We start from the raw sequence: 21,780 nt of genomic DNA, 5'->3' as shown, positions 1-21,780 counted from the left end.
GTAGGGGCAGCAGCCCGAGCAGGCAGGGAGTAGAGCAGGCAGGGAGAAGCCGATGAAACGCCCTCCGAGTGGGAAGTTGGAGTGGGGAATGCAAAGTTGGCTCAGATGAGCTCTCCTTGGACCCAGCAGGCTCAGGGACTCGCGGCTGGTTCTTGAGCAGGGGAGTGCCAGGCATAAAGCAGTATTTTGGGACATTGGTCTGGCTGCTGTACCATGTCAAGATCAAGGGTAAATGAGACAAACCCCGAAGAAGAGTCCTGCGCCCGTGGAATTCCTACGGCAGGGGACCTGCTTGCCTCGCTCGGCTCCTTCCTTGTCTTGGTTTGGCTCTGTGCTCCCACTTTGCCCCTCCCTGTCTCCAGCCTTGAACCTCAGAACTTGGCAGACATTTTCACAGCCAGTACCTCAATCTTTTGTACTCCAGCCCAACTCACTACTCCTCCCAGACCAGCAGCCTGCCCCAGCTCCCTGTTTGCCCAGAGGCAATGCCACTCTGAATCTAGAAGTTGTCACCATTCGTCACTGTATCCTTATCTCTGCCCCCTTACGCCCTCCTATCCAGGTCTGCAGCTGTGCAGAGGGGTTCCTCAGAGGCTTGGAGGGGGGCAACGTTCAGGTCGTGTGGGGAACAGCTAATACTGTGCAGAAAGGCTGCTAGACGGAGAGGAAAGAGGGAGGGCTGGGGAAGGAGCAGGATCTGCTTCGAACCCCAGTTTCTTCACTCTCGGGCTCTTCATTCATTTATTCATTAACGTCTGTTGAATGAATGAGTGAGTACTTGCCAAGTGCTCGGCATTAAGCTGGGCGCTGGAGGCTCCAACAATGAATTCCACAGACTTTTGGTCCCTGCCTTCATGGAGTCCGCAGTTCGACTATGTGACCTCAGGCAAGTTACTTAACCTCTCTGAGCTTTATTTTAGCTCCCCATCTGAGGAATGGGAATAATATAACCTACTCTGCAGGATTACTGGGTTCTCTTTGCGGGAGAAGGAAGAGCTACAGCATCGTGAGGCGCAGCCCTGCTGTACAGGGAACAATACTAATAGCTAACGCAGACTCGGGTTATGCGCCAGGCGCTGATCTGGCACTTTCGTTGGCTCGTTTAATCCTCCCACGGCGTGAAGAGGTAGGAGGTGTTCTTGTTATTAACCCCCTCTTACAGATCGAGAAACTAAGGCCGAGAGATAAAGGAATTCGCGCGGCGGGAGCAGCGGGGCTCACCTGGGTCTCCGCGCAGGCTTCGAACCGGAACTTGCGCAGCAAGTGGAGCAGCGTCAGCTTGACCTCCAGCAGCCCCAGCCGCACCCCGAGGCAGCTCCGCGGGCCCGCACCGAACGGCAGGTACGTAAAGGGCCGCCGGCGCCGCCAGGCCTCGGCCGTGAACCTGTGGGGCAGCAGCGCGGGCAGGGTTGGCCCGGGACCGCCGCCGCTGGGCCTGGCGGAAGGACCCCTTCAGCCGAGGCCACGCCCCCCGCGGGCCACAGAATCCTGTTTTCTCATGGGCGGGTCCCGAAGGCTTGGGAGCTGGTGGTTGCTAATCCAGGAGCCTCGGTCCTGCCCGCTCCTCCCGTCCTGCAAATCTCCGAAGACTCGGCTGACCGACCCTGCCCCTCCTGGGGACTTCATTGTGCCGTTAATGAGCCTGCAGGCTCACTGTGATCCAGGATAAAAGAGTCTTAAAGAAACACCGCCCTCACCTGCGCCCAGGGCTCCAACTTCCCCGTTGGCCAGAGGGTGACACCCGCCATCGCCATCACCAGCTTGCAAAGCAGAGTCCCCGGGCACCTGCCCCCCCTGGAGGCCATGTCCTGCCAGTTTGTCTCTCGATGCTATGCGGGGCAGCCGTCTCCCCTGCCCGCACTGGCCTTCTGGGTTCAAGCAGTGAAACTCGAACCGTTGGGGGTTGCTATATATGAACCGCTGGGAGGAATTGCCGCTTCTGCTGTCAAATGGCAGCATTTGCCACGTGTTTTCGGTGACAGTAAAGCTAGGTGACAACCACTGTTTTGTAATAGCCAGCTCACTTCTTACTACCTCTGGACTTTTCAGTGCCCAAGGAGCCCTTGACCTACCCTTTTCAATATCATACTAATGCGCTTTTTGTTTTCGAAGGTCGCGCAGGAAGCCCTGCAGTGTTTATAGCGCTTGATCTTTCCCGTATTTCCAGGAGCTGCTGCGCAAAGGAATATTATTTATCTAGGTTCCACTGCCCGTGGTTTCCCAGTGACCGGGTTGTAGAGTTGGGGCTGGTTCCACAGGAAGTTGGAGGCACCAAAGGTGGAAACACAGCTGCTGCCTGGCTGGCCCTCTCCTTGCCAGAGCACGCGAGGAAGGGATATACATGGATTCTGATGAGAAGGGGCTGTGAATACCTGCTCGGACATTTTCAATTGGGAGCCTAGACAATAGACCAAATCCATGTAGGGGACCGGAGGGGGGATCCAGGTTGCCCATGTTGGCCTATCTGGATCTCTGAGAAATTTAGGCAATACTCCTGTTTTGGAAAAGGTGCCAATTTTTAAAAAAGGAAATGATGTTTTGTTACTTTCTAGTGCACACCCCAAATACAATCCCGTGTTCTGTTTCTTGGCTTGAACAAACAGAGGACACCCATTTGAAATGTCCTTGTTACTTGCATGTAGTGCTGCTGAAATGCTAAATCTCTGGATTCCCTCGGGGCTTTTTAAAATGGTACAATTGTTCCCTTCAGAAATTATGCCTTGCGAAGGTCTGATTGCCGTGACTTTTGAGTTTTGAGGACAACTTTACTAAATCTGGTGGCCACCTCCAATCCCCCTCCGTGTCCCTCCGTGGCCCATTCGAAGAGCCAGTGCTCACCTCTCGGGGTCGAAGGCCTCGGGGCGCGGCCAGTGCTCGGGGTCGTGGTGCAGCGCGCCCACGGCTGTCTCTATCACGGTGCCCGCGGGGATGCGCTGCCCCAGCAGCTCACAGTCCTGCACCGCCTCCCGTGTGAACCTGCGGAGACACACGGGTCACCCCCACCTTGATGCAGAGCAGAGACGAGGAGAGCTCACAATGAGGTGGGGCAGATGGAGTCTGAGTCTGAAGTGTGGAATGCAGCTTGAGACAGAGGGACAGGAGGCCCCCACCAGCTTCCCAGGGTGACCCGGATGGTGACCAAGCCCCACCCCATTAACTGCCCAAGACCCTGCAGTCTCTAGACTTTTAGACTCGCTTGGCCCTCAGTGAAAAGGCATTCGTCCATCCCTTGGTCCATCCATGCATCAAGCCTGAAGGGCCATCGTATGCCTGGCATTGGGGGCGCACAGGTGCCTTTGAAGGCCTTACTTCTGGCCGGGGCTTGCTTCCCTGGCCGCTCTGGTCTTCCCGGCCACAGTCAAGCCTCTTTAAACTGCCCTCACCGCCCCCCCCCACCGCTTTACCTCAAGGAAATTTGGGTGAAAACCTGTTCCCCACTCATTGTCTGCATCACCATGGATAACTTCTAATAGAGAGGAAAATCTCTGGTCGGATTGTTTATTTTCCAAATGGCCATGGAATAATCCCATTTGTGTTTTATTTTTAAAGGCTAGACTATATATGTTTGCATATGAATATAAAATTTCTGGAAGAATATCTAAACTCAGACCATTGTCTCCCCTAAGGGATGGGACTGGGGTGGAGGATGGCAGGGGACCAAGGGTATCAACTTTTTCTTTGGATCCTTCTGTATTGTTTGATGGGTTTCTTTTGTTTTTTGGGTTTTTTTTTAAGTATAAGCATATCATTTTGGTAAAATAAATAATTATTTTAAAGATCAAAAATAATCTATGCTGGCTTTTACTTTAAGCTGCAGGACTGGGCTTCCCTAAATATCTTAGGGGAGATAAAATTATTACACTAATTACCATTATACCCTGTTCCCACTTGTAAAAGAAATTAAGAGCAACCCATGGGTCCTTGCAGCATTCGTCACTCTGTTAGGAACCTTTCGTGTAACAGTCAGGAACGTGAAAGGCCGGGGCTGTAGGACCGCCATTCAGATCCCAACCTATTAACGCAGTTAATCTGTGCGTGGGGCTGGCAGCAAAACCCCAGTGCTCAAATCAGAGCAGGCAGCTGGGGGGTCTGAGTTCACAACCTCAGTTCTAAAGGGATCAACCAAGGCTAGGCCTGACATCCCTTCTTTCCCATTTTTTGCTGGATAGATTGGTCCTGGATGCCAGACCCCCTGAAAGCCGGAAGGGGAAGGGCAGACACTTCCCTTCTGTGCGTGGCTGGGCTGAATACAAGACCAGAAAAATCTGCTGAATTATGCTGCACCGAATCCTGATTCACATTAATAACACTTCAACAGGAATTGTGGTTTCCACGAGGGCCATTCTGAGTTTTCTTTTATGGATAAGACTGTCAGTCAAGCTGTGTCAAGGCTTGGGAGAATCCAACAGGCTTTTCTGAGATTAAAGTCATGACAGAATAAAATAAAAAATAGAATAAAATAAAATAAAACAATAAAATCCTCACTTTCTCTCTATTCCCCCCCAAATCCTATGAGTGGGCTGAAGCAAATTGGCCTCCTGTCTGGGTGAGAATCCTGATGGCTTGCCTCTCTCACTTCTGTTGTTTGATACCAAAATCAGCACAGCTGATATGATTGAAAATACCAGTGGAGCAGATGCTGAGGGAGGTGAGGCCCGGGAGAGCGTGGCTTGCCCAATCCTGGAGCTGCGTTCGCCTGGGAGCTTGGCACTCCTTGCTCTTCGCCTCGTACCTTAGACAGCATGCTGCTTAGAGGGTATGGCGTGTCCACACACTGTCTCCCATGAGTCTCCTCCACCGCTTCTGCGGGGCAGGCGGAGCAGGCGTGCGTGCCCACTGAACACACAGGAAACAGCAGCACAGCACAGCACGGAACTCACCAAGGGTCACACAGCAAACTAAAGCAGGGCCGAGACTGTCTTGCTTTCTGTCTAGACCCATTCCTTCATCATCTAGCACTGGAACTACAGTGACTTCATGAGGGAATTCTAATAAATTCATCCAGGTTCTCTAGTTTCTGTCTGCCCTTGAGTGAGATCACCAGCCTCCTGCTTCCCCAGAGCAGTGCCTTCGCGGCCTGCCTTTTCTACGGTGCTGGTTATGAAGTGTCTGAGGGAGAACTGGCTGCAGCATTTGGTGTTGAAGAGTCTCTCCACTTTGTCACTCGACACGTCATCTATACAAGGTCTCATGTGGTGAATTCTTGATTGAGTTTAGATCCAGGAAAGCATGTGTCTTTGAGCAGTTTCTACACTTTCCTCCCACTAGACAGCACAATGGCTTGGCTCAGCTGGTTTCCCTCTCTGCCAGGAGCCTCAGCCACCAACTGGGGCCTGACCCCAGCTATCGGCCATCTCTGGGGGCCCATGAAGGCTTCTTCCCTTTAGATGGCCTTTGTGCTGTTTATCACTGAATGACTTATTTTGAACTTCATTTTAACATGTATAGCAGCTGCCCACAGTTCCCTTGGAAGGAAGCTGGTTATAAATCATTTAAAAACAAGGACTGGATGACAGTTTGCTCTGCAGCTCCCCAGGAAATCTGGGAGCACCCGCAGTCAGGCTTCCTGGTGGCGTCCGGAGAGCCACAACGCAAGCCCTGGCCCCGCCGGCTCCTCCCAGACCAGGAGACCAGGACGGTGTAGACCTGAGATGATGTAATTTGACTCACGCTCCTGGAATTCTCTATATTCGCTCTGGGTCTGAACATTTTGGGCAGTATCTACAGTCACACTTTCTGTGATGTTTTTGTTTTGGTATATAATTTTGAGATACCTTCAAATCATCCACATTTTCTCTTGTAAAATGGCAAAAAGTATCTCCATATGGTTTATGTGGTATATTAATTTATAGAAATGCAGAGTGGAATTTATGATACACAGTTCAGTGCTTTGTGTTGCTTCTGTTTCTGGAGCCTGAAATCTGGCCACTGTTTCACTCTCTAAGGACCCGAGTTCAGATCCCATGCTCTGTGGGATGCCTCGTTTCAGGGGAGTTTGAAGGAAGCAGAAGAGCTGATTCTTGCTCTCGAGGCACTTACGGGTTGGTGTGACTGGATGTGCATTGGTGAAATGTTGCAGAGCAGTTGAAAAGTGTCCAAAAATAGACAATGAAGCATAGTTAGTTAGAGCGAAAAGTGCTGGGAGAGGAGAGGCAAGGAGGAAGAGGCGAGGCGTGGCCAAGTCAGATGCCTGGAGTGCTGAGTCTTGGCGGAATTCAGAGGACTGAGAATGGGCAGGTGTGGGCTGTTGGAGAGCAGAGAGGAACCTCCCAGGCCTTGAATGGTGCCCCTGCTGGACTGTCAGCTGCATGGGCCGAGGTTTTATCTGTTTTGTACATGGCTGATTTCTCAGTGCTTGGCACAGAGTAGATGCTCAATAAATAGTTGCTGAATGAATGAATGAACGGTCACGGGGAATGGCAGAAGCCATCTATGGCTAGAAGGCCAAAGAGATTGGCTTGGGTTGGGGAGGAAGGTCATGTTAAGAAAAGACCAGTGGCGCCTTGAGAAGGTGAACATATAGGAAAATGGGCCAGATGTTTACTGCTCTGGTTACTATATGGAAGGCCTTATGTCCAGTGCCCCAGGGGACACAAAGAAGCCAAGACCTTGCCCTCCAGGAGCTTGAGTCCAGCATTAGTGATAACATAGGTGGTGACAGACTGAGGACCAGCAAGTCCCCCAAGCAATGATGCTGAAGGGACCCTGGGGTGCAGGGCAGGGCAGGGGCTGTGTGCATACCTGAAAGCTGGGGGGTACATCCTCAAGGTCTCTCTGATCACCATGTCCAGGTAGGGCAGTCCTTCCTGGAGGCTGCAGTACTCCGGGGCCGTCTGATGGAGGGGTGGTGACAAAGGAAGAATGTCGGGTTAGCCCCAGTCACACAGCATTCTCTCTTCCCTTAACTTCAGAGTCCTGCTCTGACTTCAGCAAACACTCAAATGGAGACCCCGCAAATTGGAAAGTCGATGCTACCCCAATTGTCTTCGATTAGCACTGCACGTATTCTGTTGCGCTGAAGTTTCACGATGTTCTATGTTCCTGAAGACAAGCAGGCCTGGCCTGGGACTTGGGGGTCGTTGAGTGTCACAGAGAAGTTGGGTTATAAAACAGCGCTGGCATTTATTGATGGCTGATGATGCGCAGGCTACAAACAGACACTACCTTATTTAATCTTCCTGGCAAACCAGTGAGACAGCTCTCCCCCATCTCTTAGAGGAGGAAACTGAGACTCAGAGAGGTGGTCTCATAGGTAGTAATTGGTACATCGTCAAGTTAAAAGACAAATAGTAAAATAACACAAAAAGGTTTGCAATGTCTATAAAGGATCAATGGTAACAAAAAACCAAAGAGCTATGATAAATCAGTAAGGAAAGAAACACGTTAGAGAAATGATCAAAGGAGATGAAGAGGCAAAACACAGAAGTATGAGTTGTCAGGATGAAGGATACAGATGAAAACGATGAGGTTCTATTTTTCACCCATCACATTAGGAAAAGTTGGAAAATATTGATTAGATGCCAGGGGGTGAAGGTGTGGGGACAACGGTACTCTGTGTTGGGGACCCTAACATGCCCTGGACGACTTCCACTGGAGTGACACTGTCGCCCTCCGGCCCTCACCCCGAGGCAAGAGGAGGAGGGACTTATCTGCTGGTGAGCTGGGGAGCAGGATGTGGGTTCGCCCGTGGGGAGATGGCCGAGGGAGGGGTTATGGAGGCTTGTTTGCCAGTTTCCCTGAGGAAGGACTTTCCCCAAATACCCAGGGCCTCTCACCCACTCCCTACAGAGCTGGAGTGAGTTACCTGATTGGCTGGTGTGACAGGCTCGTCTTTTTCAATTAGGTAATGCTAATCCCAGAGGAGTCCTCAATCTGGGGGGATTTGCTCTCTTCCGTCCTACCCTCCCAGAGCAGCAGGGGGCAGCTCTCGAGGGTAGTCCCTTCTGCAGCCTCTTGCTCTCCGTGGATGGGCTCCCTGTGGTCTTGCTCCGCCTGCAGGGAGCCATTCACAAGCCTGCAGCTGACTGTGTGGCCGACTGGCGTTGGATCCCAACCAGTGGTTCTCAAGGAGAGCTCCCTGGATCAGCAACATCAGGGACACCTTGGAAATGCGGATCCTTGGGCCGAACCACAGAACAGAAACTCTGGGGTGGGTCTCGGCAAGCCCTCCTGGTGAGGGAGGGGACCATGCTGGCAAGAGCATGCAGACAGCCCCTGTCAGGGGCTGAGCTTAGTTTGCTTAAGGAAGATAACAAGGCCAGGTGCCTGGAGAACAAGGACAGAGGGGATGGAGGTTGGGGGTGGAGGGGGAAAGGATGGTGTCAGGGGCCAGGACACATGACGTCTTGAAGTCCATGGTAAATATTTTAACTAATCTATTATGGTACAGCCGTTCAATATAATGCAGCCATTTAATCATGTCCATAAAACATTGCTGAGTAAAAAAGTCAAGTTGCAGAAAATATATGTAGTTTAATGTCTGTGCATTTGGAGGGCAAGGGTGGTATTTTCCCTTTGTAATAACAAATGAAAACAACTTTTGGTTTTCCCAACTCTCTCCCATCTTCATTTCTGGGAACTGTTCCTTCAGACGGTTATTGCCCGACCCCACACTTCTACCTCCAGCCCCAGCCAGCAGGGCCAGCTCAGTCAGCACGCAGTCCGCGAAAAGGGCCCTGTGCTTGGGGTTTAACGCTCTGTGATTGCCATCTTGAGAGTCTTAATCATTTTATCTTTGAGTCTGTGTTTTTGGAAGTAGAGTCTGAAGGGACAGTGGAGCATGTGCTGGGGGCTTGGAGCCTCGCTCACACGTGGTCCCACCTTGGCTGCCCCCGCAGGATGAGTTCTCAGCTGCCTGCTCTCCTGTTCCTAGTGCCCTGGGCCTATCCCAGCCTCCCTTTGCCAGCCTTGCCCTCTGACCATGGTTGCCATCCACCCTCGGCGGGGGCCTGGGTGTAGGCACAGAGAGGGCAGGGACAGGATGCATGTACCCCAAAGCGTCTTGGGGTGAGCATGTTGGCGGCCATCCCTGCCCCAGGCTGGCAGCACCATGGTGTATGTTGTGGGACTGGCCCAGGTAAACCTCTGCCCACCTCTGGTCCAGGTAGCGAGTGTGTCCTGGCACAGAGGTTTAAAGATCTTTGGGGAGGGTCATATCCTACTGCGGATTTAGGGGGTGGGCCTATGGAAAGGGGAGACACCCGGCTCAACTTCCCTAGACCCTGCCCCAGGCTGGGTCACGTGCATGGGTTTGGTGGTGGCAAGAGGGACAGGGCCCCTGGGCACCAGTAAAGGACTGAGTCCCCCAGCCCATCCAGTATCCCCACACCAAAGGGAGGCACACCCTCACTTCTTCCCTCCAATCTTCAATAGCTTGGTTTGTGCTTCTCTCTTCTGGCCTTCGAGTCACAAAACACAAATTGTGTAATTTCCGTGATTCTGCATGTGAGCTAAATGTTCTGATATTAACATTTAAAACTGGCATTGCATGATCTAAAGATGAATGGTAAAATTCACGCCAACAATTTAAAATTTAGATTTTTCTTTACCTAGAATGACATTAAATAGAAAATGAAAAACACCACAACAAATCAAGAGATCTTGGAAGAAAGGAAGAACTTCTATACGTACCGTGAATGGCACTTTCCCCTGCTTTTTGAATTAGAGGCCCCATATTTTCATTTTGCATTGGGCCCAACAAATTTTGTAGTCGGCCTTGCAGGCCGCAGTTGATTGGCCCGAGAGTGGGCCTCTGACCCGAGGAGACCGATCTGAAAATTTGGATCTGGGGCAGAGAAAAAGGAATTTTTCTCCAGCAGGCGAAGCTGAACACAGGTGTCATGATCTGCTGGTGGCCATATTCTGCCGTGTGGATTGATGAGAGGAAACATCAGTTGGCCACGAGAAAGAAGAAATGAATTAGATGTGCAGAGAGAAGCAGAGGAAAAGGACAGAGAGAGACCGTTTCCCGGTGTCCCTAGGGTTCCAGTTCCTGTTTGCCATCTGCTCCTCGCAACAGCCCTGCGGTTGGCATCTCAGGGCCTTTCCGGCAAGTTCTCATTTTGGCCTAAGTTAGCAACAGCTGAATTCTGTTATCTGCAACCAAAGCAGTCTTAACAAATGCAGAAATGTAAAAAAAAAATAAGAAACGGTGGTACTGAGCACCAAAATATAGGACTATATCTCAAAAAGAAAAAGAAACCAGATCTGGAAGCAGTGTCCCTAACGGGTAAATGGTATTGGTTCCCCAAACAAGACTGCGTGGCTGGGAAGCTGTCAGCATCTGAAAGAAAACTTTTAAAAATAGGCTAAGGGAAATTTACATTATGAACTTGAAGTCTTCATTTGTTCTTTCCCTGGATGAGCTTTTTAATGTGCTTCTAAGCTTTTGGCTCAAGATACCCATGTAAAGATTGGCTTGGTCCAGCAGTTCTCTGCGTGGCCGAGCACCCGAAGCATCCGGAAGGCTTTTAATATACGCGGACGCTTGGACGCGGGGTTCGGTTGTTGGTCTGAGGTGGGGCCTGAGCACCTGTTGCTCATTTGAAGCCCCCGCCTGGCGGTTCTAATGGGCAGTCAGGGAGTGAGGCCACTGTGTTAGTCTTTCTGTCTGTCTGTGACCTCCCCAACGGAAGTGTGGACAGATGGGGTGGAGGGAGGCTCAGCCCTCCACGTTTTAATCGAACCCAGGAGAGGCAACTCTATGCAAGTCCCCATCCCAGCTACAGACCATTCACCCATTGGGACCTTGTTTTGCCGGCCTTTAGTTCTTTTAGGAAAATTGGGGACGAAGGGGTCCTAAGCCAGTCCCACCAGCAGAGGGCAGCAAGTGTATGGCAAATGGGGACCCCACGGCGAGGCTGGGCCCCTACTCAGAATCACAAGTCCTATCCAAAAGGACCTTAGACATGCTGAATCCAAATCCTTCACTATAGAGATGAGAAAACTGAGACCCACAGCGGAAAGCCTGCGAACCCAGAGTCACACAGATAGAACCTGGAGTAGAAAACCCAAACGTCCCTGTTCCTTCAGCAATCCCTCCAGGAACACCTCCTGCGTGTCAGGTGCTGGGCTGGATGCTGGGGATCCAAAACCGATGAGGTCTCTGGTCTACGGGGAAACAGACCTCTAAGCAAACTTCTACTGAATGTGGAGTGTCTTATACACGGGCTCAGGCGGAGTGGGGAAAATAGCGCTGTTTGGGAGCTCACTCATTCAGCACACAGAGAGTTGGTGTGTGCCAGTGACCAGACTCTGTGCTAGGCACGGGGACCTGAATCTGAGATACACAGACCCTTCTTGCCCTCTTGGAGCCTACAGTCTGTCTCAGGATGCACATGAGTGGTGAGGGTTACAGAGAGGTGAGCACAGGTCCTGTGGGAGAACAGGCATCTGGGATGAGGAAGCCACGAGGAGGAAGTGATGTCGGAATTGAGATCTTTATGGTGAGTAAGAAGAAGCCAGTGAAAAGTGGGTGGGCTTGTTTGGATGCTGGTTCAAACAAACCAATCTAAAAAAAATATTATAAGTCAATCACGGGACCTTGAACCTTGACTGGATATTTGATGCTCTTAGGAAATGATGATGGTCCATTTTGGTTTTAGTATGAGGATGGGATAGTGGTCATATTTTAGAAAAGAGCCCTTTTCTTTTAGAGATATATAATGATATATATACAAATGACATGATATGACGTCTGGGATTTTTTTTAAAAACTGGAAGTCTGCTTGGCCTGGGGCATCAAGAGAACTCGGGGGGGGGGGGGGTGGGTCTGAGCAGAATATTCTCTTATTTCAAGTCAGGAAGCACTTGAAGTGTCTGTGTTTCCACAGGATAATGTTAGAAAGTGATCCCCAAGGGGTCGCCCTGGCTCTAGTTGCACAGGCCAAACTACTCAGAGTTAGAATTGGGATGGCTCTTAAAGTCACCCTTCCTGCCTCCCACCAATGAGGAAGGCCCTGCAGCCTCTCCCGGACCTTGGCCGTCATCAGGGCAGCCACCAGGTTCAGCCAGGGCTTCTGTCCTGGATCCATCGCCCAGCAGCCGTGACCTCAGGCCAGTCACCAAGGCAATGTCAACAGTCACCTGGTCTGTAAGTTGGGGTCATGACATTTCCCCACCCATCTCACAGGACAGGGCCGACAAGATGGTAAAGGTGAACGGTCTCTGGAAGCCAGAAGGTACCAGACAAACAGATAATGCCTCTGTTTGGACACATTTGCTGGCAGGAAGCTCATTCCATCATGAGGCCTTCTGTTGTATGGACTGAACTACGCTGTAAGGACGTGTCGAGGAAGACAGCAATTCTGACATCCTCAAGAATTTACTTCAGCTGGGACTTCATTCATAAAATAAGTAACAAAGTTGAAAATAAATAGTAAATGTTCATATTTAATATTGAGAGATATTGATTAAATGGTAAATATTTAGCTATTAAATATTGGGAAAAATGGAGATTAAAAAAATAAACTGAATCTTTGCCTTGTGGTTTACATCCTTAATCCAGATTTCCTGAATTTTCAGGGACACTTTTTCATCTATATTTGATTTTCGATGGGCAGTAACTTCTAATTTTATTTCTAAGGTTCTTGGTCTCTTAGTCTTTCTATCATATAGTTTGGAATCTGTAAAGCAATATTTAACTTCCATAGATAAACCTGATGGTGAAGGGAACTCTATGGAAAATCTATTGATAAATCCTTCTAAATAGGAAATAATACACCCTGTCCTATCAATCTCGCTTTGCTACATTTAGACTTTTGTGTCGCATTTTCTCTGAAAGTGACAAATATGATGTGGAGTATAAATGAGAAAAAGAAAATAAAAGTGTCATTGCTTTCAAAAAGAATTTTCCTGGAGATTCAGGGACTTAATAAGAAAATTAACATTTTCCTATTTTGCTAGAGGAAACAGAAGTGGGGGCGGCTTCAATTTTGTTCCTCCCGAGCGGTGGCAACAGCAGCATCGAATAGTATTGATAAGTGCCCACCCACATGTCGTTGGACTCGGCATTATATAAAGTGGGCTAAGTTGTGTCAGCCCTTGCCCTCTAGAAGCAGGGGACTTGAAATCCTTTAAGACCTGGCTTTCTAGCACAGGGACAGCCAGGGGCAACGCAGCCATAGGAAGAATAAAGATTCCCATTTGAGCTCATTCTCTGGGGAACATAGACTATAATATGAAGCCAAATTGTGGAAAATGTGGCAAGCTTCGCCTTGCCTTTTTGCTCACCAGCCCAGAAGACGAGCTCCTCCCCTTGGGACCCATCTGGAAGATGAGCACTGAGTCCCCAGGGCGAGGCCTGAGCGGGGCCTGGGCTCCTCGCTGACCAGCTCTTTAGACTGGGGTGCCGGCCGAGCTCCTTTCAGCTCCGACTCTTCAGCTTTGAGATTCCACAGATGTGTCTGAGGGAGCTGTTTCAGGCTTGGAGTGAGAAGCAACGGGGGAGGGGGTGGGGGGGTTCCGAGGAGGGGAAGGGTCTTTCTATCAACATCGCTGGCTTGCCTAGCCAATGCCCAGAAAGTCTTACGTGCCAGCTTACAGAATGTGGCAGATTTAGACGTGCATACCATAGACATGCATCCATACCTTAGAAACGGTAATTAGGAGAGTGTATCCAGCATCTATTTATATCCACTTTAGAAGGAAAGAGACAGAACCCATCTCACTTAAGCACATGGATTATTCCAGGTGCTCTGGTTCTCTGAGGCCCAGGCCATTAAGGGATTAGGTGAGGAGATGTAATGAAAGAACATAAACCAGCCTGTGTGTGCACTCACACACACTCACCACCCCCCGCCACGGGTGTCAGCCCACACCGCCGACGGCCCTGGGTTGAGCTTTATTGATAGCGCTGACCCTCTGCGGGGATTCCCGTCTTCAGACATCTCTGATAGTGCTACTTCACCTCCTGCGGTGCCTTGCTGCCTGCCAAGGATTTTTCCATCCACCACATCATTTGGTCCTCACAGCTGCACTGTGAGGTAGGTAGGGCAGTGTTTGTTGCCTATTTTATAGATAAGACAAACAGAGATTCAGAGAGGTTAATGACTTGTCCAAGGTCACACAACTAGTAAATGGCAGCATCAGAACTAAATCCGGATCTTCAAATTCCAAGGGTTTTCCATCATGCCGTGCTGCCTAGGCCTCCCTCCCTCTCTCTTTCTTCCCTCCCTTCCTGCCTTTCTTCCTTCTTTGCCTTTTGTACATTTTATGGAAGAATAACATGCATACAGAAAAATGTAACAAACAAAAGTGTAGAGCTTAATGAATTTTCACGAAGTAAGCACGCCTGTAACCAGCGTCCAGATGGACACACAAAACACTTCCAGCACTTTTGAAGCACCCCCATGAACCCTTCCAGTTGCAGCCTGTGCAGGAGTAACCATTGTCCTGACTTATAACACAAGAGATGACTTTTGCCTTTTTTAAAACTTCCCATAAATGGATGGGGCCAGCCCAGTGGCATAGTGGTGTAGTGGTTAAATCGTGTGCTCCCCTTTGGTGGCCCCAGGTTCACAGGTTTGGATCCCAGGCACAGACCTAGCTCTGCTTGTCAAGCCATGCTGTGGTGGCATCCCACATAAAATAGAGGAAGATTGGCACAGATGTTAGCTCAGCGACAATCTTCCTCAAGCACAAAGAGGAAGCTTGGTCACAGATGTTAACTCAGGGCTGATCTTTCTCACAAAGAAACAAACAATGACAAAAACCTTTCCATAAATGGATATGCAGTACGTAGCCTTTTGCATCTGCCTTCTTGTGTTCAGTATTGTGTCTCTGAGGTTCATCCATGGTGTGCTGTGGAGTTGTGGTGTGTCTCTTCTCATTGTGTGGTGCTCCGCAATCTATGCATCCTTTCAACTGTGGATAGACACTGAGTTGTTCCCAGTTTGGGGGCCTTTCTGAATAAGAGCGAGCATTCTTGTATGTGGCTTTTGGTGAACATATGTGCACATTTCCGTTGAGTGTATACCTGAGCATGGGCTTGCTGGGTCCTGAGGGATGTGTATGGTCAGCTTTAGTAGATATTGTGAACAGTTTTACAAATTGGTTGTATATACTGCCTAAAATTTTAACAGCACATCAGTTAAAAAGCAGCTTGTTGACATCCCTGCCCCTCTATTTACTGTCTCTGTGGTTTCCTCCCCTCTTCCCTCTGTCTGCCCCCTCCAACATGCCGAAATCTAACTACCATCTCTATTCCAGGAAAGGTCGAGAGGAAAAATAGTGTATTATTTTGGGAGCAGAGTTATTTATTCCTATAGTGTGTATGTTGGGGACTGGGTAGGAAGAAACAAGACACATTTAATTACCTAATTTAAAAAAATTGTCCTAATTTTCAGACACTAGCACTCATAAGCATAAAACACATTCCAAAATCAACTAGATTTGATTCTTGGAGTTGTCTGCTGTCTTGCAATATTTAGGATTCTGTTCTCTCCATAAGCATGGATCATTCACAGTTGACTGTATATGAGGTTTAAAGACATAAGCCCCTAAGTGAATGATGGGTAGATCACCCAGCCCACTTTTTCCTCACTGGGGAGAGTGCATTGCATTTAATTTGCAGAGAAATTCTTTTTGTTCACTCTCTCCCAATAGGCATTGAGTACCTGACGTGCACTTAGCAGAGTTGAAGGGGGAGGGGAGAGGAGATAAGATACAGTCGCATACCATACAACTTATTATGTACTTGGGAAACCATTACTTATTCATTCAAATATTTGTTATTATGATAATAGGGAGCCACTGAAGGTTTTTTATGAGTAGAGGTAACATACTGAAAATGGTAGTTTGTGATCTGACAATGACATGTAGGATAGATAGTTGGATGAATTGGGAAATAAGGCAATAAGATAGGAGACTATTGCAACAGTCCAGGCAAAAGTGGTGGGCTCCCACTACAGTGTCAGCTGTCAGAACGGAAAAAGAGGTTGAGAGAGCAATATAAGCAATGACTCTCCACTTTGGCTGCTCCCTACTGATGCCAGGGCCCCACTGCAAAATATTCAGAATTGATTGGTCTGGATCAGGGTTCAAGAATTGGTATTGTTGTAAAAGCTCTCTAGGAGATTCTCACGTGCGGCCTGGATGTAGAGTCATTGTAATAAAGGAAGACTTGCCAGGGGAGCTCAGTCTTTGAATACAAGAGCTCAGGGAGTAAAGAGATAACAGCAATTTCTAGGTTTCATTCCTGCGTGGCTAGAAGAAAGACGAAAACAAGACCAACCTGGGTGGGCTGCTCAGCTTTGGCAGGGTATGTTGGGGGACCCAGGGGGAAATGGTGTCCGGTTCAGCCCACAGAGGTAGATGAGTCCTCTGGGATGGGAGTAGGAAAGAGAAGCGTGATGCTGAGGCCTGAACCATAAGGACTGCCCAGGGAAAGGTGGCAGAGAGAGTGGGAAGGAAGGGTCCCTGGACAGTGTCTCCGATCTCCTGGATACGTCCGAGGAGATTAAGGACTCAGTCAGCTAGGGGAGGGAGGTGAGGCCAAAGTCAGCATCAGTGGAGCTAAAGGATGAGCAGAGAGAGGATGGAGAGAGAGGGAGTGAGGTGGGACTGACATGCCACTTCTATGAAGCACACTGCAAGAATGTGGACAACAGAACAAACCAAGGGGAGAGATGAGGGCATCGTCACATGTCTGAGCAGCAGGCATACGACAAAGGAAAAGGATGTGCTGCTTCCATAGTTACTGAGGGCAGCGCCAGGGCCAACGGTAAGTCCTAGAGAGAAAGATTTTGACTCAATATAGGGAAGGATTTTCAAATGACTAGAACTTAATGAATTGGGCGAGTCCCATGCCCACTGGAGATTTTCAAAAGCCATTATTGAGCATCTGAAAGGGTGGCTGTGGGATATTCATGGATCCCTCATCAACAAGAGATGGACGTGGGCAACCCCATGGTGCCATCCACATCTGGGATGGTCTGATGCATCAGGACCATCCCCCGTCCACCCAGGGACAGCCTGTGACATCAGCTGATCCCAGGTCACTCTACCAGGCCAAGTAAATGTCACGTGAAGGTGGAGAGTGATCAACTTGCTCTATTTAGTCCCCCACCGCAGCCCTCACATTCCCATCCCTCATTCCTGTGTGCATCTCACTGATAATTCAGTCTAAAAGTCGGAGCCCAGGTCACTTTCTGTTTGGGGAAATGGTAAACAAAGATAAGAGCTTTAAGCACTGGAATTTATTTTTTATCCACTTGGCTTAAAAGCAACTGCATGTTAAATTTAGAAGGCTGCTTGCAGACCCCTCGCCGCCCTCCTGTTTCCTTCCCCCTCTTTACCGCCCATGCTTAGCATGCGGTCTCGCTGACCACATGAATCTGAAACGCTTTGGTAAAGCCCAGGAGTCTTTAGGGGCTGCTTGCCTGGATGTTTATAAAAACGTATCACCCGAGGGCCTGGGAGAAGGGGACGTTTCCTCAGATAGCCGGCCCTGTTCACCATTCCAGCAGCAGCAATCTCTACCCAAATATTTACCCAAACACCCTCCCCGGACAGGGCCCTGGTGCTTTGGTCTCCTCTTGTCGTAGGTGAGACACTCCCCAGGGAAGCAGCCGCATTTGCCGCAGACCACCTCACAATTTATTTACAAAGGTCTCCCCCACGCCTGGGAATCTATAATTGAACAGCTCTCTTTTCTATGTAGGTTAAATCCCTTTGCAACCAACTCCAAGAACCTGTAGAAATCCTTTTGTGGGCCTGGAATGCTGTTGTATTGAATATTGTTGGAAATAAATGAGCCATTGTCTGGCTGAGAATTTTCTGGTGAGATAGAGATCTCCACTGTGATGCGATTTATTGAAGCAGGATTGTTTTTTTTCCAGCTCATTTTAAATTCCCTCTTGCCTGCTCAGTCCATTTTCACATCTCAGGATAAAAGTGGGGAGGGCTGGGCCCAAGCGGAAGAAACATGAAAATAAAAATCTCCTTTGCCGAAGAACAATGTCCAGAGGCCCAAATGGCGTCTGCTACCAGATTTTGACGAGTGCCGGGAAGTGAGGTACCGCTGTTGGCCAGGTTAGGGGAAGGAGTCGGACCACTGCTCCCAGCTGGCCTGTGACTGGGAGGTCAGTCACAGGACGATAGAAAGAATAGCACGGGGTCAGAAGTTACATGAGTTCACCCTCCCGTTGTCCAGATGAGGACCCACGGCCCAGAGAGCTGACCTGGCTCGCCCTCACAGAAATTCTCACTTATTACACAGAAATGCTAACTTATTCCTCTTTTTTTTTAGAAAATAATTCCATTAAGCCAGCTAAACTTTAAAATATTCCCAACTCTAGTTAAGAGTAAGCTTTGGAAGTTAAAAAAAAAAGTCTAAAGAGCAATTCACTGTTTTTCTCTTTGATAATTAACTCCCGAGATTTTGAATTTCATGATCGGCAGGCAGAATTGTAATCGGAAGAGCGGAGATGTGGAATTTGTCAGATGGAGCTGGAAGACACTGGGCAGATTATTGAGGCTCACCAAGATTCGGTTTGCTCGCCTCTACGGCGGGGAGAAATCATATCTTGAAGGGCGGTGGTGAGGATTCCTCGTAAAGAGCCACAGGGGGCTTTTCTTAAGAAGCTCTGTTTGTAAGTCTTCTGCTTTGAGACATGACATGAGGAGCATAAGTATCGAATCTATTTCTGAAAGTGCTGTCTAGAGACTCTGTGAGTCCATGGTAGCTGCAGGCATGCGGTCATCCCAGGAGAGACAGAAACAATTGTGCCAATGAGAATTAAGAATTCAGTTGGGGCCGCCTGGGGGAGATGCTGGTGAGAAGTCCCCTCTCCTGTCATCAGAGGAAGGTGGAAGATGCTGGAAGAAAAACCCTAGACGATGTGGCGGGGGCTGCAGCTGAGCTACTGCTGGTCCTCAGAGACCTGCCTCAACTCTGCTCCACTCCTGGGGCAAGAACGAGCTCAGGGCCACCCGGCCACAGCCAGACCCAGGCCAGCCTGAAAGCATGGTGTCTACCCCGCCACTTGGGGCCCAGGCACAGCCTTTCCTGGAGCCGGGGTGGGGATGGCCGGGGTGGGCCACACTGGGAACCCCCTGCATTACTCAGTGCCTCCCAGGAAACCGGTGCTTGCTCACAGGCCTGGGGCTGGATCTTCAAGTGAAGAAGGAGGGAGCAGTGACATCCTGTTAGCTCCAATGAGGTCTGGGGCTTGGGCTGCAGCCTGCAGGGGGGCCAGGGACTCTGGAGAACTTCAGAAAGTGGGTCCTGCAGGAGCCGGTGGCCTCAAGGCCCCTGCATTGGAGCACAGGGGCCTGCCTGCCTGGGGTCAGACCCTGGGCTGGCAGAAGCAGGGAAGAGCTGGCAGACACGGGGCTTCTCCACTGAGTCCTCAGGACGGACTTGTCCTTCTTCTGACTCACTTGGCTGTTAACCCCGAGCCCGCACAGTGAATGAAGAACCCACTTCTGCATAGCCTGCGAGAGGAACCTGATCCACGGCCACTCCCAGCAGGCGCCTCTCTCAGTCGGGCCCCCAGTGCTGTCTCCTCCCCCCCATTTCTTGCTGTCCTAATCCTGTCCTTCTGTTTCCTTTCGACCCTCGGCGAGAGAGGCCTTCAGCGGCTTTTCTGCCTCATGTGCCTCCGTGGAAACCTCTGGGTTTGTGCACAGCTGACAACTTCCCTTTGCCAAGTGCGGAGCAGAGAGCCTCCCGTCGTCTTGTCTGATCCTCACAAGAGCTCACTTTGCACAGGAGGAGACAGAGTCTGCCCAAGGCCACACAGCCCCACACGGGAGAGCTGTCTCCAGGCCCGCCTCTTACTCTCCGTGGTATCGGCCTCCCACCTCTCCACCTGACATGATTTTAGTTCTGTCACTTTTTCTGCAGCCTTTAGTGAAAAGGCTTCCTCGGCAGGAATGGCCTCGACAGTGGCAAAGCTGAGTAAAAATGGGCCCAGAGTAATGGTTGACATGAGCTTCCCCACTGCTGTGGGCCCGTGTCCACAAAAAAGTGTCCCTCCCTCCCCTTGGAGCCAGAGGGGTGGGTTTGGATAAATTAGAATGAGCTTTTGGGGACAAAAGTTGTGTTTTTTTAAAAAAAAATTCAATTTGGGGATCGAGGGGATTTACTAAATCACAGATAGCACACACCTCAGAGCCTTGAGAGCCAATTTCTGCTCAAAGTAGCCGGGACACTAAATTCCACCTCAGCCTCTGGTCTGCGGGGCGCAGGCTGAAGGGGGCTGCTGAGGCCCAGAGGGCAAGGCTCCCGCCAGCTGGCCTGCAGGGGGTCCCCACTGGGCCGCTCAGGAGTGGCCTGGCCAGTTTCCCCTCAAACCATACTACCAGACGTGGAGGGCTCGCCTCCCTGGGGTGGGTGTGGAGGGAGCTAACGGCCCCTCCGTGCAATCCTTCTCCTTCCCACGTGTGCCCCCGAGCTGCAGGTGGGGTCACAGCCAGGCTTCCCTGCAAATGAGCCCCACATAGTCCATCCCCCATGGAGTGGAGGTTGAGCGCTCCCAGCCAAAGCCGTCCCGCACCTGCTGGGCAAGCTGGGCCTGCAGACCCCACGGCATCCGACACAGGCTTCTGCAGCCTCTCGCCTGGACAGAGTTGCCAGACCCTTGGGGCTCTAAGCCGCTCACCCTGGGCCCCACGTTGTTAAAACCTTTTCCGGTTTTCTCATCTCTGCTATTGGCTGTTCCTCTCATGTGGGACAAAACCCCCAAATGGACACTATGGCCACGTGAGGGCAAGTCCCCACTTCCCCTGCCCCCATGAGAAAAGGTTCTCTGTGTATGTGTTCCTATGTCTTTATGCGTTTATTTTATGTATCTATTTATTTAAGGAATCTCTCTAACAAGATCTTTTCTAACAAGAATTTCACCTGTCCTACAAGGTCGCCTTAGCAACCTCTGGGACTCCCTTCACATTCACAGACTGCCTCTTCCATACCCTGACAATCATTCTGCTGGGCCAGGTGTCACCTGGTACCTGCTGTGTCCCGGGGTTGTTCTAGGGAGGGGTGGAGGTGGGCACTGCCGGCTCCCTGCAGGGAGAAGCCTAGCGGACTGTGGTGCTGAGGCTCTGATGGAGGGAAGCGTGCACCCCGGGGGAACATGGAGGCGGCATCGTGGGCGCCACGGAATCTGCTCCGGGTGGGGGTTGGGGGCATAGGAAAGACTTCCCGGAGAAGGGGAGGATTATGCCAGAGCAGTTTTCACAAAGCACTTGTGTTCTTTCACACAGAAACAATAAAGCACTTAAACAAGGTTTTGGAACAAAATTGAAACGAGCTCCATCCCAGCCGCACCATTTATCGCCGTCTTGATGGAGCGCGTGCTCTCTGCGGTTTATGCCTCCGCCTCACGCCCACCGCGTCTCAGCGCATCTATGGTGGCGCTGGCACGCGTTAATTGCGGCAATTTGTTTTGGCCGTGGACCTTCAGGAACCGTTTGTTTCTTTTGTCTTCCGTGTCTGCTGCTCCCTAGGACGTGCCTCACGGGACGGCTCACTCACAGCCTCGTTGCATTTCTCCCTGAAGCCTTGAGTAGCGAGGCTTCTCAAAGGGACCTAACCATAAGGCGGGGGCAGACTGGGGTCCCTCCAGGTGCCAGAGGTGACTGCGTCACACCAAGAGGTCCTGAGAGGCGGGACTAGCTGGCCAGAGGGATTTTTGCAGGATCATAGGTCCAGGCAGGCAGGAGTCAAGTCCGCAGCCACTGACCGAGAGGGGCGGTTGTGGGGGCGAAGAGAGGAGCTCCCACATCAGGGGGACAGTGAAGCAGCTGAGCGGATGGGCATGGCTGAGCTGGGCATGG

General features: G+C 50.4%; 1 protein-coding gene across 4 annotated transcripts in view; it reads right to left on the bottom strand.

The window, feature by feature from the left end:
* Positions 1-21,780, bottom strand: part of TBXAS1 (thromboxane A synthase 1) — a 161,643-nt gene that overhangs the window by 21,291 nt on the left and 118,572 nt on the right. For all 4 annotated transcript variants that reach the window (XM_014859250.3, XM_070514549.1, XM_070514552.1 and 1 more), the window contains 3 exons: positions 6,742-6,833; positions 2,839-2,976; positions 1,222-1,384 (listed from right to left, as the gene is read on the bottom strand). In XM_014859250.3, the coding sequence (XP_014714736.2) occupies positions 1,222-1,384; positions 2,839-2,976; positions 6,742-6,833 (393 nt within the window). The remainder of the gene's footprint in view (positions 1-1,221; positions 1,385-2,838; positions 2,977-6,741; positions 6,834-21,780) is intronic.

This window comes from Equus asinus, chromosome 1, assembly GCF_041296235.1.
Source record: "Equus asinus isolate D_3611 breed Donkey chromosome 1, EquAss-T2T_v2, whole genome shotgun sequence".
NCBI lineage: Eukaryota > Metazoa > Chordata > Mammalia > Perissodactyla > Equidae > Equus > Equus asinus.
The sequence above is the reverse complement of the archived record's forward strand: the minus strand, read 5'-3'. Positions and strand labels throughout refer to the sequence as shown.